Source organism: Vombatus ursinus, unplaced genomic scaffold (assembly GCF_900497805.2).
Source record: "Vombatus ursinus unplaced genomic scaffold, bare-nosed wombat genome assembly UNPS02009975.1, whole genome shotgun sequence".
In the NCBI taxonomy this organism is placed as follows: Eukaryota; Metazoa; Chordata; class Mammalia; order Diprotodontia; family Vombatidae; genus Vombatus; species Vombatus ursinus.
Window position 1 is genome coordinate 3,277,604 of NW_020949753.1, and position 18,551 is coordinate 3,296,154.

Here is an 18,551-nt window from a genome sequence, read left to right on the forward strand (position 1 = left end):
TTTCAAATGAGGATTGATTTATCATTTTGTTGATTATCTAGACAGGAAAGAAATGAAGAAAATGTTAATAATTCAAAATAAACAGAGCAGTGTTTTGTTTCCACATTATTTTTGAGAGTTAGCTGTTAAACTTTTATCAGCATACACTTGCCTAAGTGGTATTGGAGGAAATATTTTTATGTTTGTCCTTGACGTATCTTCAAAGTAAATATCCTTGTGAAATCAGTCAATAAATATTTTTAAGGGCATACTGTGTGTGAGGCACTGTGTTAAGTACTTGGGATCCAAAAAGAGGGAAACTCAAGGAGTTCACAAATTAATGAGGGGTGACAACAAGGAAAAAATATGTACAAATAAGCTATATGTAGGATAAGAGATAATTTAAAAAGGAAAGGTACTAGAATTAAGATGGATTAGGAAAGGCTTCATGTAGAAGATGAGATTTTAATTGAGACTTAAAAGGAAGCAAAAGGCAGAGATGAGGAGGGAGGGCATTCCGGGCATGGGGGACATACCAGAGCTGAGAGATGAAATGTCTTGTTCATGGAAAAGTTTGGAAGAGACACTATGGACAGTAAGACAACAAATTGATGAGGGAGGTCTTATAGGATTGCCGAGCAGCAGCGAAGACCCAGTTGAAGTTGTGTAGTATAAATTTATAGTGGCCCCAATCAGAACACTTGCATGATTTTCACTACCTTCAATCAGCAGTACATATGTGGGAACAAAAGCAGCAAATAGTGGGAGTGATCCAAGACTGAGGCTTGGCAGAGCGCAAATGGTGAAATGATAAGGGGGCTAGGGAGTCAAAAGATGACAGTATAGAGTTGATTGGTTCTCCAAGTAGTCAAGATGGGGGAAGGAAGAAAGAGGGGCAAATGTGGAGGAGATAGACTGGAAAAGAATTGTGGAGTCAAGGGACTAGAGGTCACATTGTAGATGAAGAATAGGATTAGGTAAGGGAAGGCAGCGGGAAAGGTGGAAAGCCAATAGATTATAATCAGATAGGGTGATTTCATCATATTTGAAGAGGGAGGTGGCACGTTTGTGGTGATGGCAAGATTAAGGGTATGACAATCTTTGTGTGTGGCTGAGGTGGGGTGGAGGCTCAAGGAAAATGAGAAGGTAGCAGTTGGGGTGGTTAGGATGTTTGAGGGAGAGTCGATAAGTATGTTGAAGTCTCCTAATAGGAAGTCAGGAACTGGGGAGGAGAGAAACATTGTGAGCCACGTACTGAAATCTTTGAGGAAGAAAGGAGAGTAGTCTGGAGGGCAGACAATAGCTACCAGAATTTTGAATGGGTGGTAGAGATGAAGAGCATGACTGTGAAAAGAGGTTTCTGATCAGTGTAAATAGGGAGAGAACCTGTGAGCAGCAATCCGTATTGACTGGTTAAATGGATCTGAGGTGCTAGTTACAGGTCCCTAGCAATGAAGAAGAGGGAAGGGGGCTTGAGCCAATGGTAGCAGAGAAGAAAAACCCCACCCCCTCAGAGCTACACCTCCTGGAACTCTGAGAGGCAGATGAAGTAGTCTGGAGCTTTCAACACTACACTAGGGAGTGTTTTTTTTTTTTAATTTCATTAATGTGTTAACATATACATATATATGTGCGTGTGTGTGTGTGTGTGTGTGTATGTGTGTGTGTGTGTGTATATATATATTATGTTTTACAATTTCTCTCCTTTTAATCCCCTACAGAACCCCATGACAATATTACTAAGGCAAGTACTATTTAATGATTTTCCAAATTCTTTTCTGGGATAGTTGAACCAACTATCATTATTAGTAGTTTTAATAATAGTAATAATAATAATAATAATAGCTAGCATTTGTATATAGCATTTTAAGGCAGTTAGATGGCACAATGAATCTAGAGTCAGGAAGACTCATCTTCCTTAGTTCAAATCCAGCCTCAGAAACTTCCTAACTACGTGACCTGAGCAAGTCACTTAACCTTGTTTGCCTCAGCTACTTTTCCGTAAAATGAGCTGGAGAAGGAAATGGCGAACCACTCCAGTATCTTTGCCAAGAAAATGCCAAATGGGGTCATGAAGAGTCAACATGACTAACAACAACCATTTCTATTTTTAGTTTATTGAACTCTGAGCTTCTGCTTTTGATTGTTTCTAGTTCTTTCCTATCTAGTCTGGTCCATTGATTGACTTCAGTTTTTTGCAACCTGAGTAGCTACGTAATGCAGTGGATAGAGTATTGGGCCTGGGATTGGGAAGACCTGAGTTCAAATCCAGCCTCAAATATTGACTTACTCTATGACCTTGGGAAAGATATTTAATCTCCACCTGCCTCAGTTTCTTCAACTATAAAATAGGAATCATAATAGCACCCATCTCCCAGGGTTATTGAGAGTATCAAATGACAGGTATTTGTAAAGCATTTGGCAAAGTGCCTGGCACACAGTAGGCATTTAATAAATGCTTGTTCCCTTCCCAGTACCAAATCGTTTTCATGCTTACTTATTGCACGTCACTCCCTTCTATACACTCTGTGGTCCAGCTAAACTAGCCCTCTCATGAATGTCACTCATTCTCCCACCATCATGCTTCCATCTGGCTGCCCTCCATGCCTAGAATGTACTTTCACCTCACTCCCAACTTTCAGAATCTTCAGTTTCCTTCAAGGTCTAGGTCAAGTGCCTTCTGCAACAAGAGACCATTCCTGATTCCCCCCCACTTGCTAGTTCCTTCCCCGCCTCCATCATTTTCTATTTTGTACACACTATATATGTACATTTTTATCCCCTAACTACACTGTAAGCTCAGTACATATTATATCCCCCAGCTAGACTGTAAGCTCTGTGAGGACAGGAACTATTTTCACTTTGTTATATCCAGAACCTAACCCAGTGCCTGGAACTACAGTTATCCTTTCCACATGACGACTTTCCCCATCCCGGTTTTGACATATCGTGGGTCAGCGTAAGAAATTAAATGGGAATTTTTTTTTTTTTGGAGTTTTGCTGAAGCTGCAGACAACAGAGAAAAAGTTTAGAAACTCCAAAATGCATAAAACATATGTATGGTATCGTATAATATCAACATATTTTATCTTTTCATACCATTAAAAATTCAGACCTCTTCTCTGGTACAAAGGGAGGGCCAAAAATTTTATGTGTACTTATCAGACCGGGGGAACACCACACCCCTTACCCCCTCACAATTTGGAAGAGATAACCATAATAGGTACTTAATAAATGTTTGTTAGTTGATTGATTGCTAGGAATTTTCGTACAGGTGTTGGAACCCAGTAACATCTCAATCGTTGGTCATCATTGAAAACTAAAGTGTTTTCCAAAAGAGCATGTTCCAGATTAAGTTCTTTAAAAACTAATATTCTCTTTTTTTTTTGTTGAGGCAATTGTGGTCAAGTGACTTGCCCAGAGTCATACAGCTAGTGAGTGTTATATGTCTGAAGCAGATTTGAACTCAGGTTCCTGACTCCAGGGCCAGGGCTCTATCCACCGCACCACTTAGCTGCCCCATAATATTCCCTTGTTTTTCCACATTGGAGATGTGATACTTCTATGTTTTCCAAACTTCTCTCCTTTCTTGAACAAAGACATAATTTAACATTTTTCTTGATGGCCCAGGGTCACCCTTATGAAGTTCTAAGATGGCACGTCCCAATGACTGAGCTTCTTGTCCCTAAGCTAGATTCCATGAGGCCGGTGGGCTTTTATATCTCTCTGCCTATATATATATTCCTCTGCCTCTCTGTCCCCTTTCCAATGTCATGTCTTTTCACTGTTTTCAGTGAAAAATGTCCTCTCCACCTCTAACATGCTGCCTTATTTAATACACAGTTGCTGGGGCCAACTATACAACCCTATTTACATGCAGGCTTCCCCCACACCCGCCCCCTGTACATTAAAAGTCAAATATGTGGGCTTAGTCGTGGCTGTTTTCCTCACTCCTTGAGAGATCCTTTTTGCTGACTTTAGAATTCCTTCCTACGTTTGGTCTTGTTGAAGTGGTAAGAAGCCTGCTTGCTATGCAGAGAAGTAGTAAAATACAGCATTTTGTGTGTGTGTGTGTGTGTGTGTGTGTGCACGTGTGTGTGTGTGTGTTTAGTACAAAATCCCCTTTCATTTTTTGCAAACTCTACCAAACCTCAGGGCTGTAACCACCCTAAGACACTTTTGCCCTTTGGGGGTTATCTAGGTCCCCGTGGCTCAAAGTTCAGCTCCTCTGCCTTCAAACCTCATTAATTCACATTTTTTGTGCCCTATAACTGTCTCTCAGGCCTCATTAATGCAAAATATCTGTACACAACCCTGCAAAAACAGCATACCTTCCAACCTGTTTATCAAAGAGGACAATTTCTGCTTCCACATTTGGGCTGTAAGAGACCTCGCTGAGATCATTTTATTCTTAAAGGTATAACCATCAGAAGTGGAAGGAATGTGGACCGATTGGGATAACAGGAAAGAGGCATTGTTTTAAAAGGAAAATGGAAGAGGAATTTAATTGGGTAGAATCATGCCACTTCTCAAATGCCAAACTATTATTTTATTATTTTTTATAAATATCTGATACTATTTTGTGGAGGGGGAGAGGGGGTAAAGGAGGTAGAGTCTATGGGCCTGAAACTATCCCCTTTCTGCAGACACAGAGAAAAGAGAACCCAGCATATTGTCTCTCCTCATCAAAATCTGACTAGAAGGAATAATCATATTTTTCAATCTTTATTATGAATCAAATTCCAAGTATATAAAAAAGCCTGATAACAATTATATATTAAAGTATCAAAACAGAAATACTTTTTGGTAAAGGGAATGAAACAATGAGTCTAGTTGAGAGGCACTGGAAAGTAGAATAAGGATTGCTTAACTGAGGGCCTAGGAGACCTGGGCCCGAATTCAAGCTCTAATATTTTACTAGCTGTGTGACCATCGGCTAATTACTAAACCTCTCTGGGCCTCATTATCTATGACATGGGAATGATTAAAAAAAAATTCCCATTATCTACCTCAAAAGGTGACGTGAGAGAAGAGTTTAATAAACTGTCAGTAAATGTAAATTATTAGGACTAATGTAGACTGGCAATTTGGGAAGGAACGCTTTCACACAAAGCAAGGGAAAGGGATAGCCAGGGAAATGATCCTTAGGCAAAGAGTGTGATAAGTGGAAAAAGCATGGACTTGAAGTTGGAAGCTCTGAGTGTAAGAGGTCACTTTGCCACTTACTCATCCTGTAACTTCCTGAAACCTCAGTTGCTTCTTCTGTGAAATGGGAGCAATGCTCTCGGTCCCTTCAAGGATGGAGAGGCACTGAAAAGCACTACTACATAAATGTGAGTTGTTATGTCATGCCCCTGTCATTAATACCAATGCTAGATGCTAGGAAGTCCCAAGTTCAAATCTGGCATTAGGCACTCACTAGCTGTGTGACCCAAGGTAAGTCACTTAACCACTGCCTGCCTCAGTTTCCTCATCTGTAAAATGAGGATAATAATAGCACCTTTCTTCCAAGGTTACAAGGATAAAATAATATTAATCAAATGCTTTGTGAACCTTAAAGTGCTATAGAAATGCTAATTGTTATTATTGTTAATTAGCCTTCCTCTTTTGGAGAATGAGCTTCTGCTTGTTTGTTTTTTAAACTGGACTTGTGATTTCAATGACGCAGGAAACTGCAGCAGCAACTGTCCTATAACTGACAGATTTTTTTTTTTTTTAGGCAGTCGGGGGTAGGTGACTTGCTCAGGGTCACACAGCTAGTAAGGATTTGAACTCAAGTCCTCCTGTCTCCAGGGCTGCACCACCTACCTACTGCCCCTCCTGACAGTCTAAAAAGACTTGCTAGGGCATTAAGAGGTTAAGTGGGCTTAACCTCTTAATGTCTTCCACGAAGAAGGGATTCAGACCCAGGTTCTTCCTGACTCTAAGGTCAATTCTTTATTGCCTATTCTTTGCTGCTTTTCATAAGTGGTATGTCTTTTCATCTATTCACCCATTCATTTACTTGTTTATTTATCAGACCAGTATAAGGTATCCCCCAAAAGGAGCTGCTTCTATCCATGTAGCTTAAAGAGTTTCCCAGCACACTGAGAATTTAAGTGACTTACCTAGGGTCACACAGTCAGGTTGGGCAGAGGACAGATTTCAACGCAGGTCTTCCTGTCTCTAAGGACAGCTCTCCTTCCACTACTCTGCATTGCCTCTCCTATCTTCTTGTGAGCCGCAATAAATCAAAGCGGCGTGTAAATAGTTAATGTTTATTTTTAAAATATCATCAGGTGTAATTATTCTGACAGTAACCTAGATCTGAGGGGCTAGAGGTAAGTGTCTCAGAGACAGGAGTCTTAAAAAACAGGGTATCTATAAAAATTATGAAATCACTTGGCATCCCAGTCATCTGCTAGTTGCTAAGGAACTGTACTTTTTCTGTGAATCCATGGCATATGGAGTGGAACTGAATTCAATGCCCTAGATTCTCATCCTACATAACACAGCTTTCCTGGAGTTTTCTGAGATAGAGCTCTAGCTCAGAACAAATTGTCAATCTGCAAGTTGCTACCTCAGCTATTCTTGCCTCTTCTTCCTTTTAGAAATCATTTCAGGCTAGAAATACATCATTATTTCAATGCCTAGGTCACGTACCACACCTTGGGTCATTTGGATCACCATATGCGTCCACTCATTAGCTCTGGGGCATATTGAGTGACATCCAAATCTCAACTCCCGCCTACAGTCGTTATTGACCAAATTCTAATAAGTGTTAGTGCTAAATTAGTGAAATAAACAAAAATATTTATTATTGAACAATATGCCCAAGGGCGAATCTGGGGGCTACCCACCATTTTGTTTTCTCCCCAAGCTTTGTTACTTCCATTTCAATGAAAAATCTGCAGGAGAAATTTTGCAGAAATTAAGGTGACTCCAAATGTCAACAGAAGGGAAAACCAGAAATAGCTGCCTGGCTCTGCTCATTTCAAGAACTAGAAATTCTAAAGTTGATACAAATAGGTCTTTAAGCAGCTCTCATAATAGGTTCATTTGTAGTTATTAATATCTCTTCAGCTCACATTTTCATCGCACAAAACTTTCAGTCAACCTAATTCCTTCCTTATATGATACTGTTTCTAATCCTGGCCATTCTGAAGTGTTTCCAAGGTTTTAAGTCGTCAAAGAGCAAGGACTTTGTATATATCATGGTGGCTGATAGTTCTCATCTGCTGCCTTTCATAAACTGCTTAGCATGTAACACTATGTCTTATGTTTAATGGAGAGGCAACAGGGGCATAGTGGATAATTGCTGAGTTGTGAAGACCTGAGTTCAAGTATTACTTCCAACACAGTGGTTACTCCCTGTGTGACTCAGGGCAAGTTTCTTTGCCCAAAGAGTAACTTTGGGGCAAGTTAACCTCTTTGGAACTGAGTTTCCAAGCCTCCAAGGGGACATCCCTTCCATCTCTAAAACTATGATCCTGTGATCCCAGAAACTAGCTTGCTTACCCTGACCAAAACGCTTAATATCCTCTCACTATTTTAAAGGAAGTTAGATAAGATAGTATAGGCAGCTAGGTGGTGCAGCAGATAAGAGTGCCAGGCCTGGAGTCAGGAAGACCTGAGTTCAAATGTAGCCTCAGACACTTATGAGATGTGTAACCCTGGGCAAGTCACTTAACCTGCATCTGCCTGTTTTTACCATGTAAATAAAGTGCAGATAATAATACCACCTACCTCCCAGGGTTGTAGCAAGGATCAAATGAAATAATACACGTAACATACTCAGCACAGTGCCTGCCATATTGTAAGCACTTAATAAATGTTTATTCTCTCCTTCTCCCCCACCCCCCAGCGCCCTGAAACAACTCTCTAAAACTATAAGTTGCGTTATCAGGTCACAGTTTGCATTGGTAGAAGGAATTTCCTTACCCACAGGTTCTTGCTTCAAGGAAATCACAGATCTGGTGTCTTCCCATCCCCTGTTGACCTTCTTATATCAAAACATAATAAAATTATGTTTTATAATAATGCTTATGCCAAGAAAAAATCATGTTATGAAAGCTATAATTTATTTCTTCTCCTTTAGGTACTAAGATTTATTTAAATGAATGCTTCCCAGCTTATTAACAAGCAGCTATTAATTATATATGAAATGTGTGTGTTGACATAAGTAAAAATACTAAAAGAAAAAACATTGACTACTTAGGACACAAATGTACGTTTCGTGCACACAGATGCATTATCCTAGCAATATGTATATGGCACTAGCTTAATTCCCTAGTCATGCCATTCAGACATATGGAACAATAATTTATAGTCTATATTATGAATGAGAATAACCTACAGATATGTGCACACCAGGACATCTTTCACATAAAGAAAACCGTTTGATCAGTAAGGATTTTTGGAAATGCATGCACTCTTCCCCAGTTTAAAATCTATGTCTTCATTACAAGCCTGTGAGAAGTTCCGTGCAAAAAAGTGAGTACTTGCTTATACACTTACAGAATCATCTCTCTTGAACAAAGACGCTTGCAAAATTTTTCCATAGCCCATTCTTATACACCCCTTGAAACTCTCAACCTCCTCATCCACATCTGTCATAGCATCTACCTATGAAGCCATCTTTCTATTGGAAATGACCCTTTGCCCTGCCTTCACTCCTTGGCACACTTCCTTTGCTCTCTGCCCACCAACCTAGCTTTGCTGCACAAAAGGACACCCCTTTCTTTTAAAAGCACTAAAGTGGTATACTGCTAATGTGACCTTTGTTCATGCCATCATGTGAAAGACTTTCAGTAGTTTCTAATTCCTAGAAGCAAGTTTTAAGAAAAGGGCTAGCTTTGAGCAATAAAGGTTAGAGCATGCTCTATCTAGTACAAGCTGTGGAATTACAGAAAACCACACAGGAATATACCTGACTGTAGGATGCCTAACAGCAAAAACCTTATCATAGCAACCAGCTGGGGACATGGTGTTCCCAGAGATTACACAACCCACATAAAAAAGAAAGGCTGTGGGAAAATGGCAATAGGAATTACTGACTGCATAGAATTCAAGTCAATAAACATTAATCCTATTGTGTACAGATTCTTAAAGTCTAACCCAGTCCTACTCATGTATTTATTGGGCTGCAGAGGTGACTCTGGGCTCCCAAAGGCTAAGCCCATGAAACATAAACTTTCATAGGTGTTAACAATTTGGAAGGGCTTTGCACATGAGTGCAGTCATCAACTCTGTGAGCTAGCCAAGCTACATTTGGAAAGGTTCATTGACAGAAGGTTAGCTACCAGGTGAGTTGGCAAGAAGGGAGGAGGAGTGTCTTAGAAATTCATGGAGATCATCTAATTAAATCTACATCACTGGAGACAAGATCTACGTTGCTGAGATAAAAGATCACTTGAAATTTGAGGTTGATGATATACGCAGAGAAATAAATGCTGGAGAGAGATGAAAATTTTAGGTAACACATAGCCCCTACCTAAATGGAGTTTAAAGTATTCAAGTCTCCATTAAAAGGGGGAAAAAAACCCTCTATCTTACCAATCCTGGAGCTATTGTGCTACATTTCCCCCCACTTCTTAGCCAAACATGGAAAAAAAAGCCATCTACACTCATTGCTTTCATTTCCTCTCCTCTTATTCACCTTTTAAACCTTCTGCAATCTGGCTTCTGACCCTATCACTCAAAGGAAATTGCTCTCTTCAAAGTTACCGGTGACCTCAATTGTCAATTGAATGGCTTTTTGTCAGTTCTCATACTTCTTGACTTCTTTACAGTATTTGACACTTTGGACTACCTTTCTCCTAGACCCTTTCCTCTCTGGGTTTTCATTATACTGCTCTCACATAGTTCTCCTCCTATCTGTCTAGCCTCTCTTTTTCACATTATCCTTTGCTTGATTATCATCCATTGCTCACCCTAACTTTGAGTGTGTGCCCAGTTTTGTGCTGGGTCCTCTTTATATACTCCTACTTTATGGGGTCTCTTATCTCTACATACTCTTATGTACATAATGGTCTCATCAGCTCCCATGAATTCAATTACCACCTCTGTGCAGATGACTTCCAGCTCAATATATTCAGCCCCATCAACTCTCAAAGGCCATCTGCTAAGTGATGGAGTTGCAACCCACTCCACTGAAAGAGTGGCCCCAGTGATAATACTGTGCTGATTAAATTAAGAACCGTGGCAATAACCTGAACAACTGAAATTTGACAATGATATCAAATGCTAGCCTGCTACCTCACTGTCTTTTATCATGGCTTCTGAGCAAAGTGTCTGGTTCTCCGTGTCCATTTCCCTTTAGTCCACCTCTTCTAGGTCAGGAGCTAACACTGGGGTGGTAAGGAGATAAAGTAAAGAAGAAATGGACCCATGTAAACCAAAGCCTAAGCTAAGAGGTCCTGAATAATTGAGTTTACTCAATTATGATGTTGTAAGTTCCACTTTGGAAATAACAATGGAAGCGTGAGAAATGGCTTCTTACAGAAAGTAGGATTTTAGCTGGGGAGGGATGGAAATTATGGTAGGAAGGCCTGAGGCAGAGATGGGAAGGGAGAAAATTCCAGGCAGAGGCGAATGGTCCTATGAAAATGCTGTTTGAGACTTGGAATGTCATGTGGGAGGAACAAGGGGGCTAGTGTCACTGAATCATAGAGTACATGGAGAAAAGTTAAGATTTAAGAAAACTATAAAGGTGGGAGGGTGTCAGGCTGTGAAGGGCTTTAAAATCAGAAGATTCTACATTTGATCCTGGAGGCAATAAAAAGACACTGGAGTTGATTGAATAGGAGAGGTACGTGGTCAGAACTGAAATTTAGGAAGCTAGCTCTGGCAAATGAGTGGAAGTAGGAAGACACTTGAGACAGGGAAATCAAGCAGAAGACTGTTTATTTCAATAATCCAGGCAAGAGGTGATGAGTGCCTGTACCAGGTGCTGACAGTGTGAGAGGAGGGAAGGATATGTATCCAAAAAGATGTTGTGAAGGTAGACTTGACAAGTAATTGGATACAGGGGCTGAGAGTAAGGAGTAGAAGATGATGCCTAGGTTTCCAGCCCAAGTGACCGAGAGGCTGGTAGTGCCCTTGACAATGATAGGGAAGTCAGGAAAAGGGAGAAATGAGTTGTTTTGGACATGTTAAGTAATGTTTATGGGATATCAAGTTTAAGGTGTCCAAAAGTCAGTTGGAGATGTGAGCCTGGCAGTCACAGAGAAGTTCGGGCAGAATAATTAATATGAGAATCATCTGCATTGAGACAATTGAATCCATGGAAGCTGATGAAATCACCAAGTAAAATAGTACAGAGGAAGAACAGGAAATAAGACAGGTCTTGGGAGACACCCACATTTCGTGTCCTCGTAAAGATTCAGCCAAAGAGTCCAAAAAGGAAAATCAGAAGGGTAGAACCAGGAGAATGTGATGTCACAAAAGAGAGTGATTAACGGTGTCAAAGGCTACAGAGATCAAGAAAGACAGAGACTCAGAAAAAGTCACTGGATCTGGCAATTAAGATGTTATTGGTAGCTTTGGAGAAAGCAGTTTCAGTTAAATAAGGACCAAAGTCAGACTTAACAGTTAAGAGTGAAAAGAAAAGAAGCAGAGGGATTGATTGTACATGACCTCATCGAGGAGTTTACCCACAAAAAGGAAGAGAGTAGTAAGGATGGAGTGATGAAAAAGTAAGGTTTTTTTTTTAAAGATGAAAAAGACATTAGTATGTTTGTAGGTAGCAGGAAAACAGCTAGTAGACTGAAGATTAGTCAAAGAATGGGGATGATATAAGGAATAATTTACTGTTTAAAAAAAAAAAAAAAGGTTGGAATGGGATCAAGCATGCATTTAGACGTTTGCCCTAGTAAGAAGGATAAGTATTTCAGGTAAGACTAAGGTGGAGATAATGGTGAAGGCATCTGAGTGATATGATGACACAGAAGAGAGAACTCCCAGCAAACAGCCTCTTTTTTTTCAGCAAAATATGAAGCAATATTCCCAGCAGAGATTGTGGGGGTGCTGTAGGAGGTCTAAGAAGGGATAAAAAGATTTGGGAAAGCAGCTGTGAGTGGGATAGTGAGTCAATCATGGAGATATAAAAGGATTGCCTTGTTGCAGTGAGGGCCCAATTGAGATTATGAAGCATAAATTCGTAGTGTAAGCTTAAATTTGTAGTCATCATTGATTGTTCTCACAAGAATTTTAGCATATTATATATCAAAGTTTATTTTTTTTTTCTGAAAGGAAGCTACAGATACCAAGGTTACTATTTGGTTGACTGGAAACTTTGAATAATTGTCATCTAAGTGATGTAACATATAAAACATAATGTTCATCAAGTGCATTTTATTTCTGCATAAAAACACAATACAAAATTGGAAAGATCACCAATTTCAAGAACTAACAGTCATTTTCACATTTTGAAACAATCTTTCTTTTTTTTTTTAAAGGTGACACGGGAGTGTGGATTATCCTACACACGTATACAAAATACAGAGGTAAAATCATTTAGGTCAATTCACCAATAGCATTAATTTCCTAACTGAATAAACAGACTGGTCTCTGCTGTATATTTATCACAATGTAGAAAAATAACCTGAGTTATTTTGTATTGAGGTACTTAAACTATAAAGGAAAAAAAGATCAATTAATAACAAAATAGGTAATTTCCCAAAGATCAGGTAGTTTCCCCTAAGGAAACTGTGACCACATCCCTCCATTAACTCTTTATTAACAATAGTCTAGCTGTTTTTCATGCATTTATAAAAACCTCACTGAACCAACATTTGCCTTTTTTCAAATTGTTTGAAATTTTACTGTTTCTTTTCATGAACAAACAATCCCTCTAGAAAACAAATATTTATCATACATTGATACTGAGCATTTTCCATCTCCTTGAATGTTGATCTGCCATTCAGTAACAATATAAGCCAGAATAAAATTTGTGAATGCCATAAAGGCAATTCTAGCTTTAGAATAAAATCTTCTGGCCTAACAAGGCCAAATCTAGGAGAAATTGACCCTTTGGGGGTAAAATATCCATAAAATTCAGAGTACCCATGGCTAATTAAACTTTTTTGGAATGTTTATAATGTTCAGATTTTTCATAAGCTTTTTTCTATTTTTAAAGGGGCTTTCAGAATAAATCTACAAGTCCTTGAACCACATGAAAAGAGATCTCAGCATCTCTCATATGTGTGCTGAAATGGTTTTGATTCTCTTCCATGTTTTGATGGGCTTGCCCATGAAATCACTTCCACAAATTAATGAGAATTAACCTGCCCTGAAACCACTTCAGCCTTTGCTCCCATCCCAGCATTGTTAAGGCCTGGAAAACTTGTAATAATTTTTCTTCATCTTCATGAATTATTTGCCAGTCATGGAATGCATGGGCCTCAGCTGCCTCCGTTACATATAACATGCAACGCTGTTTACCAAGGAACTTGTGAGCTGCATTTAATGGGAAAAGAAAATCCAGCTTTTGGATTTATTTTTTAAATAGTATTTTATTTTTTCCCCAATTACATGTCAAGACAATTTTCAGCATTCATTTTTACAAGATTTTGAATTCCAAATTTTTCTGGTTTTATTTTTGTAACATGTGGTTGATGAGCCCTTTTGCAGGCCTGAAACCAATAACTAACTGGTTTTCTGTGACTTGCAAAAGAAAACAAGGTTATCTTTTAACTCAGCAGACCAACTGAAAGCCCCCGTACAAACTAAAAAAATTCTTCATTTTTTTTATTGGTTAATTGTCTTCATTAACTATGCCATCTTCAAAGTCAGATTACTCCAACTCAATATCTCCTGCAAACAGGGTAATGAGAAGTATAGCTGTGAATCCTGTTAACAGACCAGCATTCTGAATAATGAAGAAGGTTAAATCTGTTTTTCTTCCAGTTATTTCTTCTCTTAGCATATCATTCATCTCCGGGAACTAGGGAAAAAGAAAGGTACATTTTTAGAGAACTGTTGCCACCTTGTGGTGAAACAAGACTTTAGTCTGAAATTCATAGAATCAGAGAATTATGACTGAAAGGCACGTTAGATGTTTTCTACTAAAATCATCTCATCTTACACATGAGGAAAGTGAGGCCCAGGATTTGCTCAAAAGCACACATGGAACAGAGCCAGGTCATGAGCCTGTATCTTCTAATTACAAATTTAGAGTCTTTTCCCATTATATCAAATGATGAATCATTGGTTCAATGGTCTAGCTGAGCTGCTGAAATGCATCAGAACAAATGAAATTGCAGAAGAAAATCTGCCTTATCACCAAGAGTGGAAAAACTGAAATCATCTTTAATGGAATAATATTAGTCAACCATCAGAAGGCTCATGATAAAAATCCTGAGATCTCTCTATACCTTTTGTCTTCCTTTCTACCCTTCCTTACACATTAGCTCTCTATTTCCCTTTCCTCTATTCCATTAGAACAGAATGTTTTTGGTTCTATTCACCGTTTTGCCAAGGTGGAAACATATAACACCTCATTACAAGGGAATCAATTAAAACTCGGTGCAGCGGTTCCAGTCCAATTTCTGTGGCAATACCTGAAAATGCTTCTACTCAGACAGCTCCCCCAAAATGGTGGGCTAAATGCTGTAATCCCTTTGTAAATACCCACCAGTACAAAGATTGAGAGAATCTTCAAGCAATCACAATAAACACAGGTACCTTCATACGGTTATGGTGAAAACAAATGAGGTAACAAATAATGGCAAAAAACATCATGTAAGGTTAAAAGCATCATACAAGGTTGTATTATTAGTGTGAGAGCTAGCATGGCATTGTGGATAGAGCTAACTCAGAGCTGAGAAGATCCATGTTCATGCCCTGCCCCTGAGCAGAGGTGGACATTCCGCATCTTCGCCAAATTCCAGTTCTCTACGCTATTCCCATCATCTTCACTTATGACATTGTCATTGCAGGTATTCCTACAGTGGAGCAGCCTCAGTACTTAGGATTATCCTCGGCTGGTTCTTGAGTCAGAAAAATACATCCCATTGAAGCTTGAACCCTTTCCAGCTTAGAAGAAATGACCAGTTTATGCTCTGCTGGCATGGCTTCCAGAACCTAGTATCACCTCCACACACTCAAGAGCCACTTACTAAGCACCTAATATGTGCCAGGCACTCTGCTAAGTGCTGGGGATGCAAAGAAAGATTTAAAAAAAAGAAAGTCCCTGCTCTCAAGATGCTCATAGTCTAATAGACTCAGCAGCCCACATGCTTCCCAGCATTCCTTTGAAAACTCAGGTTCACTTCCACTCCTATCAAACACATAAGATTTACTGAAGTGAGTATGTCTATGTGTCAGTGTGTGGAGATGACACACACGATTTGTAGTCATTTGGAGATACTGTTGCATAGATTCTCCAAGCTCTTATGAGAAGACAGATTTTAACCACTGCAGTTAGTTTTCATTGATCTCCTGGTGACAGGATATAGGTGTTCGCTTCAAGGATCTGCGATTTTGAACAATCTCTTCCAACACAGATCACACCACCTCAGAAAATGGTCTTCAGATGTCATGATGGTGGTGGTGGTGGTGGTGGTGGTGGTGGTGGTGGTGGTGGTAATAATAACAACAACCCCGGGGCTAAGCCTCCCTGGCTTCAGCTAGGTCTTTAGACGAACAAACCATAGCAGGATCTGAACCCTTTCTGAGGGTCACTTGCCAAATTTTACACTCCGTCGGCATGGCACGACTCCACGCCATGATGGGGACATCAGAAGACATCGTGGAGTGGGTCTAGCACAGAACTTAGAGAACTTCAGCTCTGCTACTATTTCCTATGTGATCTTAAAAAATTCAGTTAAATCCCTTTGGGCCTCAGTTTCCTCATCCATAAAGCTGATGAAGCTGGACTAACTGACCACTAAGATTTCTTCCGGCTCTAACTGCTTTACGTCCAACTCTTCACAAACCTGCGGACCCTACTTGTCCATGAGAGTTTTCTTGGCAAAGATACTGGAGTGGTTTGCCATTTTCTTTTCCAGTGGATTAAGGCAAACAGAGGTTAAGTGACTTGCCCAGAGTCACACAACTAGTAAGTGTTTGAGGCCAGATTTGAACTCAGGTCTTCTTGACTCCAGGCCTAGTACTCTATCCACTGAGCCATCTAGCTGCCCTTCTGTAATCACACACATACACTCAAACGGACACAACTTGAAGTTTTCAGGAAACGCCTAGTATGTTATTCCATTTAACCAACTTTCGTTATTTAGTCCAAGTATGGGACTAGTTATGATTTTTGCTGCACAAATAGAGGAATATACCATTCAGGATATTCATCAAACTGTGCATCACCACAAAAGCAAGACACAAATAAAAACCCACTCTTTGGCTATAACCATTCCAACACAAAATCAACAAGAAGGGCTTGGGGGACAATCTCTCCAATTCAGACCAAAAAAAGTAGATCAGAGTTCATAGGTAAGGTCTGATACTCTCTAGTGCAGAGGTATCAAACTCGTAGTCAGCAAAACTCCTAAGTGCTGCTAAACCAGGAAACATTTGACAAAATAAATAAAAATACAATACAGCATGTTCATTTGTGGTTTTCTGAATCAATATGTGGGTTTGAATTTGACACCACTTGCCTAGACTATCAATGACCTTAAGATTACCTGAGACGGGTTTTAATGCCAGCCATCTCTCCATTATAACACACTGCCTCCACATGTTTTCTGCCTACTATCCCCAAGACCATTCCAAGAAGATACCTAAAAGCTCTCAGCTAGGAGAGTTTTACACCACTGGTGGGCTGCCTGTTCTAAGGCTTGGGTTTGTGGCTGTTATTCTTATTCTTAAACTTCTGACACGAATTTCCCTGGAGAACCAGCCTTTCTTTACCCTTGGGAGGCAGAACAGTAAGAAATAAGGAAGTGAAGAGCACCGACCTCTAGTCATTCCTAGATTTCAATTGAAAATTCAAATGAGAGCAAAAAACCTTCTTACCATGTCTGCCAGAGAAATATAGAGGAACATGCCACCAGCTAGTGCAAAAATAATATTTGGGGCAAAGTTGTTGCCCACCAAAATGCCAAAGGCCAGTCCAACATAGCAGGAGCACGCCGAAAGAAAGTTGAAAAATAAAGCTTGCCGAGTACTCATTCCTGCATTGAGTAGGATCACAAAGTCCCCTGGAAAAAGAGAAAGGGAAAATGCAAAATTAATTATACTGTAGAAGAATGTTACTTCAAGAAGAAATGATTATCAGAACCTCACAGCTTTTCTTTCATTTGAATATAGCAGACAAGATTTCAAGTCCTTGGCATTTCAAAGGCGCATCTGATTAAAGTCACACCAGAACAAACATTTGATTCTTGCCCCGAGTGGAAGAAGTCTCTTACCTAACTCATGAGGAAACTCCTCACATAGGATTGCTATGGAAGTGCTAAGTCCCTGAAGAAGAGATAGGGTACAAGAAGCACCAATGGCCAAACCATCAATAAAGTTGTGGAGGGCATCACTGATGGTGATCATCCAGGCAATGGTGCCTATTTCTGATAGCTTGGGCCCCTTTAAACAGGTACACGAACTTGGTTCCTTTTTCCCATCCTATGGAGGAAAAAAAAAAAAAAAGATTGTCCATTACCAAATAATTGCTAAATTAGACACCACATACAAGACACTGATTTAGGCATTGAGGGAGGTACAAAAGCTTGACTTGAAGAGTTTCACAGCTGATTTGGAAAAAGAAAGAATACATGACAAGTTAATAATACAAAAGCAAAAACGTCATACAGATGAACAAAAGAAGAGATATTACAAATCATACGTATACAGTTTGAGAAGTTATCATTATTACATATAGGATAAAGAGTCAAGAAGACCTGCCTCTGCTACCGACTGGCTGTGTGACCCTGGGCAGTCACTTGACCTCTCTTTGTCCCCAGGAAACTCTAAGACTAAATTATGAAGAATGTCTGATCTGCCCTGGGACAGTTCTTCAATGGACGTTCTTTACAACAAAGAAATCAGGGGTCCTGCCCAAAAAAACATTTTAGTTTATCATCAGAGAAGTAATGTGGACAGACAGTAAGTTCTATGATTGCAGAGGAGGAGAGGTCACTATTGGGGACCAGAGTTATTTGGGAGTGCTTCATAGGTAAGGAAAGATGAGCCGAGTGTTAAAGGGAGGATATGGATAAAAAGAAGGCATGCGGGAAGGCATTCCAGGTAGAGAGAACACTGAGAAAAGTCATGTGAAGACAGAGCATCCCAGGGAAAGTGACTGGGATGATGGAGGGCCTCCAGGTCATACCACATGAGGATCAGGAGAAGTAAATGGGGATCTCAGCCTGGAGAAGACTTCGGGAATTTCAAGGGCTGTCCTGTACAAGAGGGCTACATTAATCTTGTTCTGCTTCGGCCCAGAGAGCAGAAGTGAGAACAGTAGGTGAGAGTCACAGAGGCAGATTTAGACTCCATGTTGAGGAAGAAACCTTCCAATTCCTAGAGCTCTGGAAAAGTAGAACAGAGTGCCTTAGAAAATAGTGGGGTCTCCTTATTCAAGGTTTTCAAGCAGAGGCTGAATGCCCAAATTGTCAGGAATGTCATATGGGGATTCTCATTCG

At 39.8% G+C, this 18,551-nt stretch overlaps 1 protein-coding gene across 1 annotated transcript in view; it reads right to left on the reverse strand.

Moving 5' to 3' along the window:
• Window positions 1-12,297: 12,297 nt before the first annotated feature.
• The window catches only part of SLC39A8 (solute carrier family 39 member 8), a 67,449-nt gene continuing 61,195 nt past the window's right edge, over window positions 12,298-18,551 (reverse strand). The window contains exons 6-8 of the mRNA XM_027853415.1: window positions 17,325-17,532; window positions 16,930-17,114; window positions 12,298-13,903 (exon numbers count right to left, since the gene is read on the reverse strand). Of these exons, the coding sequence (XP_027709216.1) occupies window positions 13,754-13,903; window positions 16,930-17,114; window positions 17,325-17,532 (543 nt within the window). The 3' untranslated portion in view covers window positions 12,298-13,753. The remainder of the gene's footprint in view (window positions 13,904-16,929; window positions 17,115-17,324; window positions 17,533-18,551) is intronic.